The sequence below is a fragment of the Mugil cephalus genome, chromosome 7 (genome assembly GCF_022458985.1).
Source record: "Mugil cephalus isolate CIBA_MC_2020 chromosome 7, CIBA_Mcephalus_1.1, whole genome shotgun sequence".
NCBI lineage: Eukaryota > Metazoa > Chordata > Actinopteri > Mugiliformes > Mugilidae > Mugil > Mugil cephalus.
Window position 1 is genome coordinate 13677592 of NC_061776.1, and position 22570 is coordinate 13700161.

At 42.0% G+C, this 22570-nt stretch overlaps 3 protein-coding genes across 5 annotated transcripts in view; 2 read left to right on the top strand and 1 right to left on the bottom strand.

Moving 5' to 3' along the window:
• The window catches only part of asic1c (acid-sensing (proton-gated) ion channel 1c), an 82026-nt gene extending 78523 nt beyond the window's left edge, over nucleotides 1-3503 (bottom strand). For both annotated transcript variants that reach the window (XM_047590729.1, XM_047590728.1), the window contains exon 1: nucleotides 1954-3503. In XM_047590729.1, the coding sequence (XP_047446685.1) occupies nucleotides 1954-2508 (555 nt within the window). In that variant the 5' untranslated portion in view covers nucleotides 2509-3503. The remainder of the gene's footprint in view (nucleotides 1-1953) is intronic.
• A 7982-nt stretch (nucleotides 3504-11485) lies between these two features.
• On the top strand, nucleotides 11486-12062 carry zgc:92591 (uncharacterized protein LOC436997 homolog). Its single transcript, XM_047590737.1, has 2 exons — nucleotides 11486-11662; nucleotides 11764-12062. Exons 1-2 carry the CDS (start codon nucleotides 11549-11551, stop codon nucleotides 11998-12000), a joined length of 351 nt encoding a protein of 116 aa, XP_047446693.1. The 5' UTR covers nucleotides 11486-11548; the 3' UTR covers nucleotides 12001-12062.
• Nucleotides 12063-12989: 927 nt separating this feature from the next.
• Nucleotides 12990-22251, top strand: asb10 (ankyrin repeat and SOCS box containing 10). 2 transcript variants are annotated; one of them, XM_047590735.1, is made up of 6 exons: nucleotides 12990-13080; nucleotides 17779-18299; nucleotides 19467-19734; nucleotides 19965-20469; nucleotides 20994-21107; nucleotides 21575-22251. In XM_047590735.1, the coding sequence occupies exons 2-6, from the start codon at nucleotides 17975-17977 to the stop codon at nucleotides 21758-21760; spliced, it is 1398 nt and encodes a 465-aa protein (XP_047446691.1). In that variant the 5' UTR covers nucleotides 12990-13080; nucleotides 17779-17974; the 3' UTR covers nucleotides 21761-22251. The 2 variants fall into 2 exon arrangements, with proteins under 2 accessions (XP_047446691.1, XP_047446692.1); XM_047590736.1 differs by lacking the exons at nucleotides 12990-13080; nucleotides 17779-18299 and adding an exon at nucleotides 18312-19274.
• The last annotated feature ends 319 nt before the right edge of the window (nucleotides 22252-22570 follow it).

Genomic DNA, 22570 nt, shown 5'->3' on the forward strand with positions numbered 1-22570 from the left:
AGCAGGCAGCGGCGCTTGCGGTACGTTGTGTGCGATTATTATCAGATACGGCATCAAACACTCTGCTTGATAGGTATGGCACGCTGGCGCTCATCCAAGTCCTGACAAACACATTTCTGCCCACAGAGAGCATAACACAGAATGGTGCGGCGCTCCGTCCAAACAACACAACACGATGACTAATGACCGTCAACAACACGGTTCAAATCTGATGCTTCTTAGCCAGGTGAGAGTTCAGTTCTCCACAAAAAAAAATAAACTTCCCCAACAAGTCAACATGCAGCATAAGAAAATGAAAAATGCATTCCAGCAACTCGTTTGACGCTGCAAGCATTTTTTTCAGTCAAGCAACACAACAGCAATTATCTTCCCATGAATGATTTGTTTCTGAAGACACTCTTGAGTGCTGCTTGGAAACAAACATGTAAATGAAGACATTTCCTAATATTTGCAAGACAAACTAAAAAGAAATAAAGACTACGCAGCAAAATCAATATATTTTTTTTTATCTCTTCCTACAGCTAAGAAGAGCTTTGATCAATGATGAAGATTGCAGAGTCAGTCACTTAAAAACTGTGGGGATTTCTTTCAGGTTTGATTTAAGATACGACCCTGATAAGCGATGGTGTTTTTGAGAATGGAGATAAGTCAGTTGGGTTTTACTCCATCAAACGTGCACTTTAAGAGACGGGATACAGGACACAGACACAGGGAGAATAATAACATGCCTCAAAGAAAGAGATGGATGTAACACAAACAAAGTGATATTGCAGTGCTGCACATACCTAGGCTGCATATTTATTTTACAGCGATCCAAAACCAGGAGATATTCACCTGCTGTTTATTGTGTCGCTAAAATAAAATCTGATAATAGTGTGTACGCTGTCAGAGTGAACTTAATCTTATATTCAAAGAACAATAAGAACAAAGGCATGGAAAAGGCTTAGAACATAATCACAACACACACACAAATTCCAGACACAGAAAATAGCACAGTTATACAATATAGTATAGTCACACTCCCTCAATAAGAATATACAGCCACATTTCACAGTGCACATTATGAAGCAGATATTTTAAGCTATCACCTGGAAACAGCGCTGGGGCTGGGTTCACGTCGCTATATGACTTTTCAATTCGGCGTAAATGTGTATTGGTTGTGTGCCATTAGGGTCTTTAAATGAATATGAATGTACTGGTAGAATACAGCCAAAAGCGCTGCACTTTAAAAACTTCTTCATACCCTATACAATGATAGAAAAGTCATGAGTGATTGGCAGGTGGAGTGTGCAGTGGCTCAAAGCCTCAGAGCACCTTTCCTGAATGATTTCTCAGATCAATTTCTACAACATATTTAAAAAGGAAAACAATGTGTTAGAGTGAAATGACAAGGAATTACTTATCTGAACTGGACAACAGTGATAAATATTTGAATAATATTGACAACTGACACAGAGGCCCAAACCAGGCACAAACTTCAGTTTTGACCAAACATAGACTGTGTATCGGATGAGACATAATGATAAACGCATTTTCTCAATATGCAGGAGCGGTCACACACACACACCTCAACACCTAACGAAATGTATTCAGTCCCTCTTGGAAGCCACATTACCTTTAGACACCACTGAGCAACTAATGACACTTGAGAATCTTACCCTTAACACAACTTTCATGCACTGGCTGCTCTCAGAACAAACATCGTCCACAGAAAACAAAGCAGCACCGACAACAACAGCTTTTCTAACCGTTCACAGCATTTAGGAAATAACAACCTCAATGTTAACACGGCAGCAAATCCACTGATGCAAAGTGTCTGTTTCAAATACACTGAACAGGTCGGCCTCAACTGAACATAAAAGAAAGCGACAGGCGGTCAGAGCTGGCAGGAAACGTAGCATCAGTCAACCATTCAGAATTACAGCACTTAGATGAAAGCATCTGGCTACTTACTGTGGAGAAGTTCACTGGGTAGCAATCCTCTCCTCGAAAGGTGCACTGCAGTAGCATGTCACCGATGTCATGACCTGTTCGGTTATAGAAGTCAGTCATGTTGAACAGTTTGGGCTTGAAGTTCTGGAAGTTTGCCTTATCCTTAAGGGCAGCCAGAACCTCGGGCTCAGCCAAGTGCGGGTTTGCTATTTGGTAGTTATTGTTGAGGAGAGCCAGGAGCTCTCCAACGTGATAGAGGTCATTTCTGGTGATTTTGGAGAAGCGGAACTCGTTGAGGTTGCAGAAGGTAACCGCTGGGAAGGTGAGGTTCGTCGCCGCCACCTCGTCCAGTTTGGTGACGTGGGGATACTCCAGGTAATAGGACACTCGATCCATGCAGACCAACATCAATAAGCCTAGAGAACCCAGAAATGAAAGAGTCCAAAGAAACCGACGGAATGTCATGTGCCCATAGGCGAATATGTGACTCATGCCATGTAGGGTAGAAATGTTAGCGAAAGCTTGCAGGTTGGAGGGCCTGACGCTTTCAATGCTTTCCTCTGAGCTTCCTTTCATGGCTGCAGAGGAGTGATGCTCGGCACTATCTTCCCAAGAACTTCAGGTTAGAGACTTTGCTTAGCAACAGGAACAACAGAATTGAACGAGGAGTGTTGCTTTGGTACACTGCTTCTTTATTCCCTCAAGGAAGTGGCAATGTTGTCAATAAATAGCTTCCTTGAAATGGTTGGCAGTCTCTGTAACAGTTTTCTATTCATCACAGTTCGCATTCCATCGGTTTGTCAGCTGTTTCTGTAGTCCCAGGTCCCCCCTTTTCCTTCCAGGCTGCTGTTTTATTATCTCCAAAGCTGCCTCTCACACTCCCTGCTCAGCTGTTCTCTGTAGCGCCACCAAACACAATGAGAGAAACACCCACTTCTACCAAAACGCAATGCCTCCTGATGGCTGAGTGGTGTGAAAAGGAACAAGAATACAAGAAAAGAGAGAAGAGACGCAAGGATAGAGCGAGAGATGGGGGGTGTGTGGAGGGAGGGGGGGACTGCAATGAAAAGGGCTAGCGTTTGGAGAGAGCTGCTAAGCCTCAGCAGTCAATGGGACCCTTCCTCCGCCAATCGCAGAGAATGCCTCTACATCGCTGTGATAATGGGATGCAATGGTTTTGTGAATGAAGGTAATAAAGAGAGAAATGGCTCACTGGTCCCTCGCTGTCACCTTCTTCCTTTTTCCCCCCCTCGTGCCTCTTTTGCTCTTGTCGTTTTCTTCCAGAAAGGGAAACTGAGGGGGTCAGAGACCTCCGACCAGCCCACCACTGAGCTTGACAGCCGGCGTTTACAGATTCCGCGGGTTCCACTTCCTTATTCGCCCAGATCCTCAGTTAATAGGGAAGACCACCTCTTGATGCTGTATGGCCGCCCCCCGCCAGCATAACCACTAAAGCCGCGTCAAGACCCCAAAGCTTTAGTCCTGATAACATACAGATTTATATTGTGCCGTGTGGAGCGCTTCCTCTCTCTTCCTCTCTCTCTCCCACCACTCCCCCATTTCTTGCTCTCTCTCCGTTTCTCTCTCTCTCTCTCTCTCTCTCTCGCTCCCTCTTCCTCTTTAGTAGTCAGGATCCATCCCACTGCTGAATGGCTGCTTTGCTTGTGTGTCTGTGCTCGCAAGGGAAGTCTCAATCTGGACACCACCTTCACCGCGTTAATTTCTCTAAACTGCCGCTCTGTTCTCAACACGACTGCCAGCAAAGAATCTCACAGGTTGCATGTTTTTATGGCACTGACATGTTATAAATAAATGGTGTCCACACTTTCACCTTTTTATTACGGCAAGGGTTTTATTTATTTTTTATTTTTAAAAAAAACATATTTATATAAGTCTGGTATTTTTTTCCCTTCCCTTCTTCTTATTTGATCCCCCAGTTCTGGGACACGCTTCGTCATGTGTGACTACATGGGAGCTTTGGGCTTGACCAGTAAAGGAGTCGGTGGTTTTATTGGGGTTAAAAGTTCACCACACCACTCTGACAGACATTTTAATTTCTCCTAGGACCAAACAAGATTATCACTCATTGGCTGCCCAGGGACGCCTTATTATCATAACAATAGGCGAACTGCCAAGGATAAAGCCAGAGCCCTTCAGGATTTAATCAATATTCTGCCTTAGTAACCAAGCACAGGGGCCATAGCAACCACTAGCCACAATACCACAAAGGTATGTTATACATAAAGATAAAATACATAAAAAGAAAACCGTTGATTCGCTAACTGAGAAAGGCAATGTCATCCGTACATTGTTACAGCTGAGGTGCAGTTTTTTAGAAATAAATAAATAAATAAATAAAAGCCACAGGAGAAAATGTAACGTGATGCACTATTGTGGTTTTGAATCCACTGACCACCATACAGAGTAAGACCACACGTCAGTTAACTACGACACGACAAACAAAACAGGATTAAGACATTTTAGGAACTCATAACACAGCTCAAATACATCTAACTACCTCATATTAAATGACACTGATTTGACTACTATAGATGTTTGAATCCAGTGGGTTACTTGCTATTCTCTCCATATATCAGAATGTGTAAACTTCAGCTGCACCCCTTTGTGTTCCCCGTCACGATTGAAAATGATTAATGTGCTAAAAAAGACATAGTGATGAATGGCGCTGCGCCCGTTTCTCACACGAGACCTTCACTCAAGTCTTAATACGTCTTCATTCATGAACAGTGCCAGGTACTCTAAGTCAACGAGGCCGACACACTGACTAAACTAAAAAAAACCCTTTAGCACAGAGTCGCGGCATGGTCCGAAACAGAAACCGAGTACGGGCTTGGCTGAGGGCTCCTGGTGCTTTATACTAGTGTACAGTGACAAGAAGCCATTACTACACTGTAGTGCTCTGCCCTGAAAACCAATGGAAGCCAATTTTCTGTTTACTGAAAAGACATCAGCACAAGTTAAGCAATCCACACTCAAGCTCATCCCAAAGGACTGGACTCGTTTGTGGAGTGTAGAGTATTTGCTGGGGGTTGATTACAACCTGACCTTAGGTTAGGTATCCTGCATCCTGTGGGCGAAAAAAAATTATTTCACATAATTGCAATTCTCATAAAACAAAAAGGGCGGAACTCAACGACAAGGGCATAGTATAGCCCCCAGACATTAAAAAGTAGGAGCATGCTAAAAGTTATTTTGTAGCATTTGCAAAAAAAAGAAAAAAAAAAGAAAAAGGGTTTGGATGCATTTAATGACCTTATAATTAACTTAGCGAGAAGTGCAGCATTTTTGTTATTATTTTGTAAAGGCTGAGCTGAGCTAATCCAACACACCCACCAACACACACTTCACAAATCTTCCACCAGAGAAAATAACTGCGTGTGTGTGTGTTTTGTTTCATTTGGAAAGCCCTGCATCTGTACAGCACCTTGGATATCAATGGCCCTTCCCCAGTACTTATGCTGCAGCAGAAGAGCTGCTCTCTGCTGCTGGACGCATAATATTAAATCCATTTACTGCACAACACACATTTACTCCGGTTTTAACGCAGAAGCAGTAAACCAGCGGCCATGTTCAGTACATTACATGTTCATTTTCAGGATGAAGACTATAGTGTGTTTCCGACGCTTAATGCAGTTTAACACCTTCAAAAAGTGACCAATAAATAACGGACGCACCATTCTCTGATTTTAGCCAGACACCTCCTCAAAGCCACTGAGCTAAATAATCAATTGTTTCACTTGCAGCTAAGTGGGCGAAGGACGGGAGTCAGCAAAATATAGTTTCAATTACACTTAAGAGTCAGACTTTAATCAGTGTGGTCTGGCAACAGGATGTTGTCAGTGGGTGTGTGTGTGTGTGTGTGTGTGTGTGTGTGTGGGGGGGGGGGGGGGGGGGGGGTCTAGTGGATCTAGTGAATGTGGAGGTCAGGTCAACACCTTGTTCTGTTTTTCATGTTTTTTTTTTAGTCGTTTGTGTGTTTGTTTGTGTGTGTTTGTCTGTGTCAGACTGCATCCTGCTGGAGATGCGTTGCTACGAGGTGGGGGTGCCTGGTCTGGTCTAGGTGGGTGGTACATGTCTAAGTAAGATCCACATGAATACCAGATCCAAAACTAGTCAAAAGATGGTCAATGTTATTTACTGCACCTGTCAGTGGTCATAATGTTGTGGCTGGTTGGCGTGCGGAGTCACGGGACCTGCAGAATAATTTAAAATCTGAATTCAAAGAACTGACTGTTGCAATTATCTTCGGCGGGATGCACATACAAATATTTATTTACGTCTTGACACATAATAAATATGAAGCTTACAGTGATTTTCATCAACACTGTTGCATAAATCTACATTCTATTTCCACGTACTGTAACAGAATGCAAATCCTGTTCACACTGCATTCATTTCCATTCTCTTTACATGTTGGTGACGGTGCCCCGTGTAGACATGAGCAAACTTCTTTTCCAAATTCATACCAGCAGGAAGGCTTTGGTGCAGGTTGCCTGATTCTAGGATGCACAGCATAATGCAGTGAGTATTAATAAGGTGATATCTGAGGCTCATCAGATCTGGGTTATGGAGTCTATGCCTAAAACTGACACAGTGCATGACTGCCACAATAACTGGTGTAGAGATACTTAAAACAGACAACCTGCTATTCCATTATAAATAATGGTTTTACGCTGTTAAACTGCTCTAACGTTTACAGGGTTGTGATCCCTAATGAGTCTGAGGAAGAGCCAAGAGCTTCTGTTGTTGTGATTTAACAACTTAATGATTTAGGTGTGTACCTACTGCAAACGGTGTTAAATAAAATTATTCTCCATACCTTAATCTATTCACCTCCCCTGTCCTCTGTGTTTGATCATGTTCTGTGTAAATTCTAGACTCTGAGTTCACGGTTCTGTGTTTCTGCTTCACCCTCGCTGTGTGAGGGAACGATACAGGAGATCTTTCCTTCCTGCTGCTGTGAGGCTCCACAATGAACATCCGTAACATGTGGAATATGACTATTACTAATATTATCACTACTTACTCTGTACTGTGTACAACCCCGTGCAATATCCAACAACCACTATCTGTTTGCAATTCAATACTTTTTGTTTCAATCCCATTACTTTTGTTGCAGTTCAATACGTTTTGTATATATGTCAATACTTGTGCATTGTTTATTCTCTTCTATTTTTTTTTAATCTTACTATTTATCCTTTACACAGTCCACTCTTTATTCTTGTTACTTTTCCACCCCTATAGAAAAACCTGTATTTGTCCCAAACTGCTGAAATTGCAGTTTGGGACAAATACAGGTTTTTCTATTCTATTCTATTTGCATAGGTCAGACTTGTACTTGATAGTGTCCATGAATACAGATTTCCCATTTATTTCATGACTTTGAGCACGGGTTTGAAAATAATGCATCTCCGTTGGGATCATCTTTCATCCCTGCACCACGTCTTCTAAAAGCTGCCCACTTACACTGACCGTGACTTGTATGAGGGCGCAGCACTGACAGGAATAAAAACACAAGTCTTTTTTTTTTTTTGACTGTTTTCACTTGAGGCTTGTTATCACTCTCTGGTGTCTTTAGTTTTGTGTCGTTATTTACTTTCACCCTTGTTTGCTTCAGGTTAACGGAATAAAACTTGCTAAGGTAAAGAAAAGATTTTCTTTTTTTCTTTAAAACATACTTTCAAATGTTCCATGGGGCTTGTGCTAAAGTTACTGCCAACTGAAATACAAATAACATTTCTAATACAATTTTCAAAGTTGCACTCTGTGTATTACTTACTACATAAAAGCTTTATTTCGGAAAATAAACTTAAAAATGTTTAACAATGCTGGGAATGTGCCCAAAAGTCACTTTGCAGAAGGCAAACTGAACTGAAACCAGGATTCCAGAGAATAAGAGGAAAAAGAAATTCTTTGTTTCCATCAGCTGTGTTCTGACTATGTGAGGTTATCAGGGCGATTGTTGTTGTTGTTGTTTAAATTGGAGGGCACATAATGTATATTCACAAACCATGTGATTCATGCCGCCGCCCGCTTTGATTTCTGTATGTTGTCGCCAAAATGCCTCTAAACTCAACAAAAATTAAACCCAATGTGTCAAGCGAACACAGATAGAGGACCGCAGTGTCTCTGTGTGACTCCAAATGAGGTTGGATATTAAATAATGTGCTATAATTACTGCAGTTCAGCAAAAAACTGTGTGACAAGCAAACTGCCCCGATATGATGCGGAGCTAAAAAAAGGAGCAATTACCGTTAAGTCATTCTTTGTGATGCACAAAGTTATGCAGATTTCCAAAAAGCACCTCAGAGAACAGACTTCCCTGTGAGGAACTGAACGCGGCATTAAAGCAGCCGGCATTTAAGAGCACATATATCATGAAGTTAAGGAACGAGCGGCAGAGATGCAGCACCGGACTAGACGAGGCAGTGCCAGTATGAAGACGCAATAAAACAACCTGAAACCCTTCGTAACTACCCCAGCATTTAAGCACTTGGGTATAATTTATACAAGCTTCAGAACTTGGCATTAGCACATTCGTAACAGCTTTTGAATTACAATAACCGAGAAAAGGGTGAAAGTGAATCTTTAATGTAAACCTCAACTCGACTGCGATTTTTTTTGGGAAAACATTAATATTCACAACATTTCTAAGATTGTTAACATAAAGTGAATGTTGTTTTGTCCTCAAGGTTGACCTCAAGGCCCTAAGCCTGCGCTTTTAGCAGCTACAGACCTATCACTTCAGCTAAGCTTTGTTCCATTAGGCTACAAACCTTGCAGAAAAAAAAAAAAAACATAAATAAAACAAACACTTCTCTGAGCCTTCTGCAATATGTCCGATATGAAAGGCTGTGATAAACACAACAGCCGACACTCTTCGTTTTCCGTGGCGGTCGAGCAGATTTAGTGATGTAGCAGATGTGCACGCACTCACCTTCTTTCTTTTTTTTCCCCTCCCTTCTTCTCTTCGCAGATGAAGCAGCCAAACAGCACGAAATCTGCCAGACAACAGAGGAAAAGATGGACCTTCATAACCAATGGGTGCTTTTAAATGTGTGCGGCAGCTGCTGCAAATGACCTTACTTAAATGCAGTGGGGGCCTATTCATAAGTAAACCGGTGCTCGATGTGTGCTTGCAGAAAACAACAGTGACGGGGGAAGAAAAGAATATGTCTGGACGGGTTTCTTTTCAGTGTAGACTGTTAGACTTCGCATTGCTTAGGCCAAATATATACACAGATGAGGCATAACATTATGACCACCTTCCTAATATTTTTTAAGTCTCCCTTGTGTCTCCAAAACAGTTGTGACTCATCAGAGAGTGGAGATGGACCTTCTGAGGGTGCCCTGTGGTGTCTGGCAACAGTGTTGTTAGTGGGGGGCCTTTTGTGTCCTATGGATTGAGGGGAGGGGCCTCTGTGGATCGGGTTTGCTCCAGTGATTAGTTTGAGATCTAGTGAATTTGGAGGCCAGGTCAACACCTTGTGCTGTTTTTCCTGTTTTTTTGAATTGTTCTGAAACCATTTTTGTGTCAGACTGCGTCCTGCTGGGGATGTCTGCTGCCATAAAGGAGTGTCATTGCTATGGGGTGGGGGTGTCTGGTCTGGTCCAGGTGTGTGGTACATGTCTAGTAACATCCACACAAATGCCAGGTCCAAATGTTTCTCAGCAGAACACAGAATTGTCACAAGATGGTCAGTGCCATTTACTTCTCCTGTCTTCTCCCGGTCATAATGTTATGCCTGATCAGTGTATAAATTATTCAGAGCGGAGGTGAACAGATATTTTAGTGAATAGATTTTTTGTGGACTATGCAGATGTTGCAATATCTACAGCTTTTAAGATATTTTTAAGTCCAGTCCGGTGTAAATTATCTATTTACTTTAGGATCAACAAACTTGAAAGGTCATCCTGTTAGTTGCTGCAACAAAAATGCATGCATGCTTAGAGCCAGCGCATCTGTGGCGACCTTTGGCACGGTACACCTGAATGAGCGTGACACGGTGCTTTAAAGTGTGAGCGTGACAAAAGACATCATTTGTGTTCAGTTTCTTCCAGCGCCTTGGATCTCATCGATCAAACGGATAAAACGCTGGTGAAACAGGAGCCGGGACCTCCACCATATACAAACAGATCAGACAAGATGGATACATTTTTCAATTGTGTTATTGTCTAACATCTTTGGTCGTGTTAGTGCAAGGACATACCTAGCTTTATGTTGAACCAAACCTACAAAACTGCACTAACACTGTGGGAAGGAATAAAAAGTAAAAGCCCTGCTCGAGAGATAAAAGACTGGGGAGTTAAAGTAAGTAGCTGACATGTTTTATAGTGACAGCAGCTTCTAATTGTCCCTCGAATATGCTATTAAATATAAAAATATGGTAGGAGATGTTAGATGTTAAACTTTTCATCCCAAATAAAAGAACAGAATGCATATATGTGTGTATGTACATATATATATATATATATACATACATATACACACACACACACACACACACACACACACACTCAGGCCCAGGGAAAAAGCACTTCATCCTATCTTACATGTACTGGGGTGTTCTACAAAGAGTCCAGGATCATATATGCCATCACTAAACAAACTGCCCTGCATCGTACAGTATTTTTGTGAAGGGCGTTTACGAGTAGACAGAAAATAGTCTGTGCACCAAATAACTGCAGTTTTATTTGAATGACAAAGTATTCTTCTGTTAAATCTAGACATTTTAATCAGCCATTATATTCTTAGTGTCACTGGAATGTAATCAGTGTCCCCAATTGGGCAATCAACTAAAATTGTGTGTATATATATATATATATATTTGGACTGTGTAGGAGGAAGTTCCCAGAGATGATCCACGTTGGGGCACTTGCATTTCACCTCCACCACATGACCCACCTGGCCAGCAGGTTCCCACCACTTCCTGCGGTGGCGCAGCAGCAGTGCAAACCGCTGCACCACTGCCGCCACTCAGGCCACGGCGCAAAAATCCATCTTGTTAGAGTGAAATTGGACAAAATGAACCTGGGGCTTTTGGGGCTAGGGTGAGTGCTTTAATCCAGCCCTGCTCATAATACCATATATTTTTAATGAGCACGGCCTCAGTGTATGTATATTAATGTGTCTGAAGAAGGTGCAGGCACACATATGGATGTGACTGCAAAAGCTGTTTGGAAGTGTTTGCCAGTAAATCTCATGATATTTAAGCGTTCCCACAGGTGTAATACATTTTATGAGCTACATGGGAAATTAAAGTGGTTTACAGTGGAATTTTAAGTAGGGATACTACTTTTAAAACTAATACCAGCGTGCCACCTACTGGATATAGTTGTTAAGTGCAGCAATGTATCAAACGCATCAAGAAGATTTAAATGCAAAAACAAAAACGCAACTTGCCTGAGTAAAACCATGATTGAGAGGCCTTTTAGCAGCAGTTATTCATCTTAATGCGCAGCGTCATATCCGCTGCAAAAACAAAGCAGGTGAATTAGATGAGTCGCTAATTAAGCTAAGCTACATAAACAGCTGAAGGCGAGACAGAAAACTGGGATAATCACTCCTGAACTACTCGACTTTGACGCTTCAAAAATGGCTAACGACATATCCAAAAAGAAAGGGAAGAGCTCTAGCGAGAAAAAGGCGAAAAGAAAAGCCAAAAGAAGAGAGACTTACGCGATGTACATCTATAAAGTTTTGAAACAGGTGGGTGGAGAAAGCGCGACGAGTTCTCTTGTTTCCGTTTTCCTTAACCCCGACTTAAACGCCCCATTTTAACGCACACACGCACACACGCGCGCCTTCAGGTGCATCCGGACACGGGGATATCCAGCAGAGCCATGAGCATCATGAACTCCTTCGTGAATGACCTGTTCGAGAGGATCGCCACGGAAGCGTCCCGGCTGGCTCAGTACAACAAGCGCTCCACCATCACCAGCAGAGAGGTGCAGACCGCAGTGAGGCTGCTGCTGCCCGGGGAGCTGGCTAAACACGCCGTGTCCGAGGGCACCAAGGCGGTCACCAAGTACACCAGCTCCAAGTGAAGCCCTCAGCGCATGCATATTATGACGCGGATCTCAAACCTGTCACTAAATGGTTTTGTAAGTGCACAGAAAGAGGATTACATCTTGTCATACTTTTTTTTTCTTCCTCCACCAGCAAGAAAAATGCCAGTATCCACCACTAGATGGTGTAATTGCACATCTGTCATCTTGCAGACTTGTGGCTTCCATGAGTTTTGTCAGACCACCACAGTGTATGACATTCCTAGTAATTGGCTGCGGCATACATTAGCTGTGGGATAAATTAAAGGAATTGTCTTTAGCACACGCATTAGCGCTGGCGATTTATTGTCCCATTGTGCAAACAAACTATAGAGCTTGTACACCATTAGAATAACCCACGTGCACGAGGTCGTTCAGTGTGATATATTTATTTATCCTTGCAAAACCCGGATTTTCTCTTGGCTTGCAGTTTTTAAAGAGGTAAATCAAAACTTTTGGCCTGAAGTGCATTGAATATTCCATTTAACTGTATGGTTCTACAGGTGTGTTTATCATTTAAACAGCTGCACCATATGCAGCCTGGCCTCATCCAAAAACGACCAGAGCAACATTTCTTTACGATAAACTTAATAATAGGACAGAGCTGCTTTATTTGTATTTGTATTTGCCAGGTGTGTGTGTGCTTTCTCAATAACCTTACTAGAATATGCATGAGTATCATTTTTTAGAAGTTAAGGAAAATTTAAATGAGTTTCTAATATAGCTCCAGCTCATCACTGTTTTAATCATGCAAATGATCTCAAATGTTGTATTTCAACTTTTATAGCGTCATCATTCTATGCAAAATATGCTAAAACTGTAATAATTTTTATTTTTTTTATTTATTTTTTTGTGATAGAAAAATATCAGAGTTCTTATACCTGCCACACAAATGTGCATCAGCATCCTCATCCACTGTCATCAGTCCAGAAGCAGAGGTTGCACCTGTGTTTCCTGACACAAATAAAAACAACGATGCAGCGAGAGCACAGCAGCACAGACAGGTGGGGGATTAAACAGGTGGCTGCGAGGCTGAAAAGGGTAACAGAGCTTGATCAACGCTTGGTTGCTGTCACTCAGGTAATCTCTCCTTGACTTTTGCATATTATGAAATGAGACTTCATAAATGTGACATGAAAGCCGGTAGATCCTGTACGACCTCAGATAGATAATGCATGTAAAAGTTCCCATACCGGGCTGGTTAGCTAACTAGCGAAACAACATGCTAACCTCAAAATTTGCGATAAAACGTTCGTCACAGTTTAATAATGATGAATGAAATGGTGACAGTGTTAACACACATACCAGCACATTTTAAACAAGAAAAGTGTTGTTTGTGTCAACTGATAATTTGTAAACATTTCCCAAACAAATAAAAGTAATGCTGCGACTCATAAAATGAAGATGGCAACCGGAAGTGACATTAATCCTGTAGTCCAAAATAAAAATATAACAGGATATAAGTTATTATACGGGAGGGGGTTACAGCTGACTATAAAAAGTGCTTTATGACTTTTTTTTATGTAAAATTATAAGGAAAAATATTAAATGGAAATTAAAGGTGGATCCAGGTAAATAAATTAGAGCTGAATAAAGCTAAGAACCATGTAAAAAAAAGTTTTGTTTGTTTGTTTAATTTATTTGCTTTACAAGGTGAAACCTTGAAATATAATCAGTTTTTCAGACTGAGAAAAACTAAGATGCGTTTTTCTTTATATGTAAAAAAGAATAATCACATGCATTTTAAACACTGTTTAGTATACTTACATTAAAAAATATAGCAATATTCCGATTTTTTTTTATTTTTTTAGGTAATTGTTTCCTGACGAGGTTCAGACAAACCCTTATTATTCAGTTAGCTTAAAAAATCGACATATTTATAAACGAACAGGGGAAATAATGCCACATTGTATCCGTGTTATGCATTTTAATCAGGCTTGTAGAAGACGGCACCTTCAACTTGAATAGTACTTGATTACGGGATAATGGCCCTAGCATTCGCATCAGTTCAATCTGCATAAAATGGAGCGACTGATAAAGGTCTCTGTAATTAGGATGGTGTTTACATCAGGCTTTACATACACCTATTAGAATGCACTTATCAACATCCTACAAAGCCAGGCTCCCTGTCATAATGCAGCTGAATGTGACTCCCACCGCTGACTGTTATTGTTGAGATTCCCATTTCTGATGCTTCCCAGCATTCTTGACAATGATATGAAATCTACAGATGTTATTATGAGGGTGATTCGGTCGTTGATGGCAGTGACTTTGTTCATGATTATCGTGGCCATTTAGGTTTTGTATCTTGCAACCTTCCCCATATCCCCTCTCATGCCCGTGCCTAGTGGTAGTCGTCGCAGTCTCCTTTAGGCAGACTGCTATGAACACATTATGGATGGGTGCATTAGTGAGTGATGCAGAGCCCGGGATGGCTTGCCTTGTTTTCATGTGAGAGTGCATCATTAGAAAATGTTCCACTTGGCAGGGAAGCGCGTATTAACTGCAACCGCAATGAAATGAGGTTGTGATAGATGGTTAAAGTTATACAGGACTATTAGGTTGAAATATGAACCTCTCAATTGTCATGATGAAACAGGGGGCTATTTGCGTGGTGATCAGTGCATTGAGAGACAATTGGAATCTGCAAAGACCGATATAATACATTAGAGGTAGAGGGGCTCAGAGCTAAAAGAGTACAGAAAAAGTAATCACGCTCCCACTGAATAGTTGGGAGCTACTGTCCAATTCAAAGCTCTATAAATTCATTTAGGTTCTTCACCAACATCTCGAGCATTGCGATGAGCTCTGGGGGAAGATTTGCAAACAAGGCACCTTGTCTAAGCCCTGTTGTGGACTCTCATGAGCCATGTGTATGGAGGCGAACCAGCGTTGATTGGTCATCAAAGGAGCTTTAATAGCATCAGATACTCAAAGCAGGCTGTGTGTGTCTAATTTAATATGTCCCCATGGACCACACTACCGCACTGTGGAGATAAGTCTATGTGTAAATCAAAGCCAGTACACGAATGCATAAATGCAGCTACTAGCTTCTCTTTAGATATCGCCAGCAGCCAATTAAGCACGCTCATTATTGCTTACCACGTTTCCATGGCGACCAACCAGTTATTTCAGCCACCGAGATGCAAAACTTCACACCCGGCTTCTTCTTCAGCTCCCTAAATGTGATCTGCAAATTGCGTATTAATTGCTCTCTCGCCAGCGCACAGTTGCCCAAGTGCCAGACGACATCTTGCTTCTCCTGATCAGAATGAGATTAAATAGCACAGGAGCCATTAAAATTTTGGAACACCTGATGAGTAACTGAGCGCTGTGATGGCCTGGTGATGCTCTCTCGAAAACTTACACTGTCTTTGGGTGCTCTGACTCTGTCTTAAACTAACAGCAGATCCAATTGCAAACCCATTAGCATTTAATATTACTGTAATTACTGTGTACATTTCATTATGTTCTCAGTATATTAAATGACTGCTCAGTGTGGAGGGAGGGCCATAGTTTAATCTCTTTCTGTATTACTGTGTGGCACAGTACTCAAAATAGCATTAAGAGCCACATAATCAGAGGGAACTAATTGCCTATGATTGCATAAAGGAAGTGGCTCGCTCTCATCAGGGCTGCTGCTGATGTCCAGCCTGTTACTGTTACCGCCTTGGGAAAGGAAGTGTGTTGACCACAATGCAGAAAACCTTGGAAAGGCAGCTACTGGTGGGTAATGTGAAGAAACCAAAGATTTAATATGTCCACAGGGGGCTGTGAGGGCAGGGGGTGTTACCACTGCTGATGTTTTTTTTTTTTTTTTTTTTTCTTTTTTTTTGTCATCAGAGTTGCCTCCGCTCCACAGAAAGGGAAGAAGAAGGGGGAAAAAAAACTCGAATGCCCACCATTTGAGAAATGAATTTATCGAAGTGGCTGTCTTTTTCCCCATTAGTAAGTGTTTAGTTCAGCGTTTTAAATAATTGCGTTACCAGGAATGATATTTAAAATACATTTGGGAGTCAATGAGGCGGGAAAGTGCCTACATGTTTTGCTGATGACACCCGGGCCATTTGGAAGACATCAAAGTAGAGAGGAGGTAGCCCAGATGCATATTATAAACTCATTATGTATATCATTTAAAAGGATGTACTCCAGCCGCAAAAACAATATTCCTAGTCTCTCTCTGGTAATGTGTGTTTTCAAAGTTGAAACTCTTACTCGCCTTCAGTTTAATGTGGCATCTATTACCAAACTGTAACATAAAATAAATGACCTTGATTTCCATACCAGAACAGTCGTTAAGGTACAGATGAGAGGCAGCCATGCTTCTGCGTTTTCAAATGGGAAAGAAGGTAAAACCTCTTCACCGGCACCGTGTATTTCTCCACCTGTGGCGCGAACCTTGCTCTCTGCCAAGTTTGCAGGCGTCTCAGTGGACTGCAACATCCTCCTTCCTTAAAATACAGCAGGGGTCTTCAACGTTTTTCAGGCCAAGGACCCCCAAACTGATGGAGAGATTAAGTAGGGACCCCCTACCTACTATATGTGTTCTATATTAAACTAGTGCTATTTATAAATATACATTATTATTATCATTTTGCATTCAGTAGTACGCTATTCAAATAATAAACAGGTTTAAATATTATTATTTTTATTTCAATCTAAGCCTCTTATACATAGTAGGCCCCGCCTCCTGTTGCTACTATGCCAATCAATGTCAGTTATTTTCTTTATCTGTCAATTTTATATATATATACAATTATTTTCTTGACAGTTTAAACTTTAAACATAGCTAAATACTAACACAGTAAAATATATTGTTTTGTGTTAATGTGTATTTAAAGTCTGTGGCGCAAAATTGTAGGGGAAAATTAAAAAAATGTATAAAAAATGTCTAATCAACCAAAGACCCCCCTACCGTACCTCCGTGGACCCCCCAGAGGGTCACGGACCCCCTGTTGAAGACCTATGAAACATAGTATTTTAATGCATTAATGCTTATATTACTTGGCCTAAAATCTCCAAATTGTCCATTCTTTGTCACATTTGAGAGCAATGAATATCCTTCCTTTGTGTCTACACAGCTGAAAAATGTGTTTTGCCACTGGGTAGAATTTTTAGCCCTGGAAAATGGCCGTCCATCAGTCAAAAGAGATGTTTGTCAGATTCCTAGCGAGTAGGCTTAAGAGGCTTAATTATGCGCCGTCCCTCCGCCATCAGAACACTACACGTGGGGCAGAGTGACACAGCGGTTGCCAGTCATTCAGCCTAATGTTCTAATGCAGGGAGCCGTGTGGATACATAAAATCCATTAAAGCTCTGGGAAAGAGGGGAGGAAAAAAAAAAACCCTCAGCACAAAAAAGACATTTTGCAAGCTACTCGCGGGGACTTCTAAAGAGGGGATTCTTATTTGCTCTTCCTCTAAGAAAAATGTCAAGGCAGTATTTGACCTTAAAAGTTAGCTAAACGTTTAATACTTTCTGAACTTAATTGCTTATTTAAAAGCATCAATTTATAGTCAATTTTTTGCACATTTAGAGGAGAAGAGTTTTATCTGCTTAAGTTTAAAATGTGTAAAATGAATGTAAATGTGCTGCGCGCTGCTGTATTGTGTGATCACTCCAAAAACTAAACGCGCTAGCGCGAGCCTGGGTTTCTTCCATTCGTTTGATACTCGTAGCCTGAGAGACTTCATGGCTTTAACTTTGCTGCAGGCAAACAGGAGTGGCTTGAGTGGCTGCATGTGAGACATAAAAATAGCATTACTTGTCACACTGCAGGGAGGGTCTCATGCCGAATATCAAAACAACTCTGTGAACCAACCCTGTGAAACAGCCGGCAGGCACAAAGTGGACACCAGCCAGAGAGAGTGGAACGACAACAGAAACAGAGGGGCCGGCGTTTTTCTAGACAGTCTCCCCCACTTAAACACACGCACCCAACACTTTTCTCCTTTGAGAGGCAAGCCGATTCAGCATGTCGCGAGGCAGCTTCGTCTTCACACCCACGGCCTTGCGTTCACTTGAACTTGACAAGGACATGCTAGAGAGGGACAAGTACAAGAGGCGGCTTGCCTCCCATCACCTCAGCAGCTACATGCTGAGGAAGGAGGCCACGGACAGAGCGCCGCTGAGGTCCAGCGTTGCCTTGCCACCAGCCGTCTGCCAAGACGTGGTCATCCAGAATGCTTTGTATACGGGAGACGTGGAGGCTGTGCAGCGCCTCTTCCCTAAAGGATCCAAAGCAAACCTCATCATCGAGCCACAAGGAGGGGACATGCGCTGGGTCGCCAGGGGGGAAGGTAAGAGACCACATCTGTCTTCATTCATCATGTCTTCATCCGCTCATGAATCCATGTGATTGGACTGTATTGTAGATTAGCATTCAAGAATGAGTATTTTAACATTAATTGTGTTGGTTTAAAATCACTGCAATATGTAACTATGAGCAACGTGGGTCAGATGCATCTCGTGCTAAGCTAGTGTTTAAAGACACAGTGACGCTGTATTTATAGAAACAGCACGAGGCGATATTTATAGAAGTCTATCTGTGTCAAATAGGGACCCGGGAGTCACCTGTTTGTTTTTTGAAACAGAATATTAATCCATTAGATTCTACCGTGGCCTTTCCATTGAATACTAAATAAGCCGGGGAAGGACAAATAAAGTTTTTTCCGATTCTGATTCTGAAATATTTTTTTACAATAACTCGTCAAGGGCTATAAGTCAAAATTCTGGCTGAATTTATGATGCAAACTAATGTCTGTCACAATAATGTTGTAGTGTTGCTTCTTATGTAATATATTTTAATCCAAATGTGCATTATCCATTGATTTTAATGGATAATTTGGAAAAAATAGGCAGGTTTCACGTGATACACAGGCTCTGATTCCAGTGATACTTTCCTAAAGAGATTCACTGGGTCAGCCAGAATATCACGTAACACCTCCCTGAAATAGCCCCGTCTGCGCAAACAACCTACATAAGTGTTTTTACAACAGAAACAACACAAGCAAAACCAAAAAACCCAACAGCCATGGCTTACGTAGCGCCGAAAATAAAGTGGCACAAGCCAAAGAACTACCGCGAAGACGTGATCGCCACGGCCAAGGCCACGGGCTGCGTTCTGCAGTTCTGGAATTCGCTGCTCGTCGGCGACGAGCTCACGCTTCTCAGCATTGTGGACGACGACGAGTACAGCTCCATCATTGACGCCGTTTTCGACACCAGCAACATAGAGGAGTGGAAGAATTTCAGGTTCAACTACAGAGGCTTGAGTAGGTTTTCCAGTACTTTCGATTCTTCGGTTTCGTCTTCAGCGTAATTTACATCAGAGAGCGGCATGTGTCTGACAGGGCATGACAGAATGTGGCTGTGTTCTAAATGAACTAAAACAAGTGCTTACTAACAGCGGTGCTAAGGCTTGATCTCTGACTTGACCTCGCGTCCTTTGTGCTCCCCGCTGGCAGGACTATGGTCGCTGACTTACGAGCAGGAGCTGACGACGCCACTCCACATCACAGCTGGTCGAGGATTCGTGGACTGCCTGAGACTCCTGCTGCAGCGGGGGGCCAATGTAGAGCTGGCACCTGCCGGCAACACTGCCCTGCACGAGTCCTGTGAAAACTGCCAGTCGGAGTGTACCAAACTGCTGCTGATCCATGGCGCCAACGCCAATGCCGTATCAGAAGACGGCCTCATGCCTTTGCACCTTTGTACAAGCCCTGAATCCCTTGAGTGAGTAAAGTACTCCAGTTCCAGTGCTTGGACCCTTGTAGCCACGGCAACATATCCTCTTATTATGCTTATTATTTAACTTTTCTTGACTTCAGTGAGTTGCAGTATCTTCACAAGGTTTGCTTACATTAGCTAACATCATGGAAGGAACATGTGTAAGACATGAAACATCTCAGAATGCACCTGTGTGAATCTGAGTTCCACCCTGTATTCCACCTTTGTGTTTGCAGATGCGCCAAGTATCTCCTCCAGTACGGCGCCACGATCAACGGCCGCACTGTAGACGAGGACGACACCCCCTTAATTGTGGCGGCCAGGAACGGTCTGCCGGACCACACCGAGCTCTACCTGCGCTACGGTGCCGCCGTGGACAAACAGAACAGCGAGGGTCTCACGCCGCTGAACGCCGCTTGCTCGCACCCGCAGGAGGCGCGGGACCTGGGGCGCTACTTCAAGGTGTGCCAGATGCTGCTGGGCGCGGGGGCCGACGTCCACGCCACGGACCAGGACAGACACTCTCCCTTGCACATGGCCTGCAAGAATGTGAATCCAGACGTGGTGGATCTGCTGCTGGCCAACGGTGCCTGCGTTAACAACATGGACTATGGCGGCGAAGCTCCCATGCACAACATCCTGAAGGTGGTGTGCTACAAGGTTCCCCACCATCCCGAGAGGATTGTCCGCTCTTTGCTCAACTACGGCTCTATCCGGGTGTGGCCTGGTGCTCTCCCCATGGTAGGGAACCTAAGATTAATCTGTGCACAAGCAATTAATATGGGCTCATTCAGTCCTGATTGGTTTATAATAATATACCGTATTTACAGTATGAACCAATTACTCATCAAGGTGGCTCATTTTGCATCATTAGCACGTGTAACACCTTGACTACGAGTCTTGAAACACAACACAGTTCACTGCAATATTCCAGACTTCACAACTTCACATCCAAATCATTACCATTCCATGACACAACATGAAGTGTTGCACTCTCTGCGGGAAACAGACTACAACTATCAGTGAACCCACGTGCACTAGACAAAATGCCTGGTTCCTAATTAGGCAAGTGTTAATAGGAGATTAATTAGCACTAATTGCATAATTTCCAGTTAAACCCCTGGAGGGAAGACCAATCTGTTCATTTCACAAGTGTTTAATTACTTTATTTCTTCAGTTCTATGGAGTCACACGCTTGCTCGTGAACTTAAATGATGATCGTATACATCCTACTGCTTTCCTCTGAGCTGTTATGTGTCGTTTAGGTTCTGAAGCACTGCTCTGCGTCTCCACGCTCCATTGAGGTCCTCCTGAATGCCTACAGTCACCTCAAAGTCACAGACACGTGGGTGGAGTCCGTGCCTGCGGAGGTGTTCAAGGCGAGCTCTTTAAGTTATTAACTGATGAACAGGGTTCAGTCGTTTATTTTGCATTCCTCAGATGTTTTATTTCTGTATATTCTTCCTCTTCTTGTGTGCTTTTTTATTTTATTTCCGTGCCCTCAAATGTTGCACGTTTTATGCAGGGTGTCCTAACTGCACCCTAATTAAAAATGCTCCCATAGAAACTGCGCAAATTAAATTATATTTGAGAGTTTGTGGCTATGGTGTCTAGTTTGGGAAGTTTTTGTTAAATATGAGGCACTAATCGAAGTGCAAAGTCAATAAATATCTCGGATTGTGGGGAAGAATATTAGAAATAGATTACATACATACATTACTTTAATTGCATTCATAAATGGTGAAGATCCAGAGCACAGCTAATGGTAAATATCTTATTCATTTTTGTCAAAGATGAGATATCAGTGCTTTACAAATGAACTTAATCTGTGTTTTTATCCAACCAGGAGCACAAAGTGTTCTACGAGTCGATCTTCGCCTTGGCAATGACTCCTCGCTCCCTGCAGCACTTGGCACGCTGCAAGGTCAGGATCTTCCTGGCGGGCCGAATACACAAGGTGGTCCCTAAGCTTGACCTGCCAACCTTCATCAAGAACTACTTGCTGCTGGAGTACAGAGGATACATCCACTGAAAACACTTTGTGCAGTCCTAATTAGTGTAAATCCAGCTGAGGATGCAAGCGCTGCTAGATGTTAAGGAGCAGTAGTTCACAATATAATAATAAGTAACAAATAGTGACTTATTTCCAGGTACACACAAGCTTTAGATTGTTTTCTTTTATTCCAAATCAACGTTTCTGCGCATTCACATGTTTCAGTTTGCACCACAAGAGGGAGCTATAGACCAGAGTTGATCAAATATATATTAGGTATGCAGCTGTATGTTTTATATGTTTATTTATTTTTGTCACTTTTTTTATGCACTTGATGTTAAAGAGGCTAACTTGTAATTTTATACATGATGATTGTCGTAGTTTGATGTTCATGGCACAGTAATTAATCAGGGTACGCGCTGTACATCGAGGATTGCCATCAAATATTTGCGTAACTGCTTATTCCCACCGAGATGATTGATTTGTATCAAAGCTAGAGCTTGATATGAAATAAAATGTTCCACAAAGACCGTGTAATCTGCTCAGTGTTTTTCTTATTATTTCCTTTTTTTCGCCCAGAATTTTCTGCTGATTCGTGTTTACTGATTGGTTTTAGATCACTACATGTTCTAGGAAATATGAAAGAAAACGTATAACAAATAGCAATTTATGTTTAAAAAAAAATCAGAATATATTTTTATCCAATAAGTAATTAAGTTGAAAAAAAGTTTTTCAAAGTGATTTAAATCCAATTAGAACTAGGTTAAGTGGCGTTATGTAATTTGCGTTTTTATGATGAAAATGTTCTTATTTCAAACATTTTATTTTAGAAAGTTCAAAATTTTCACT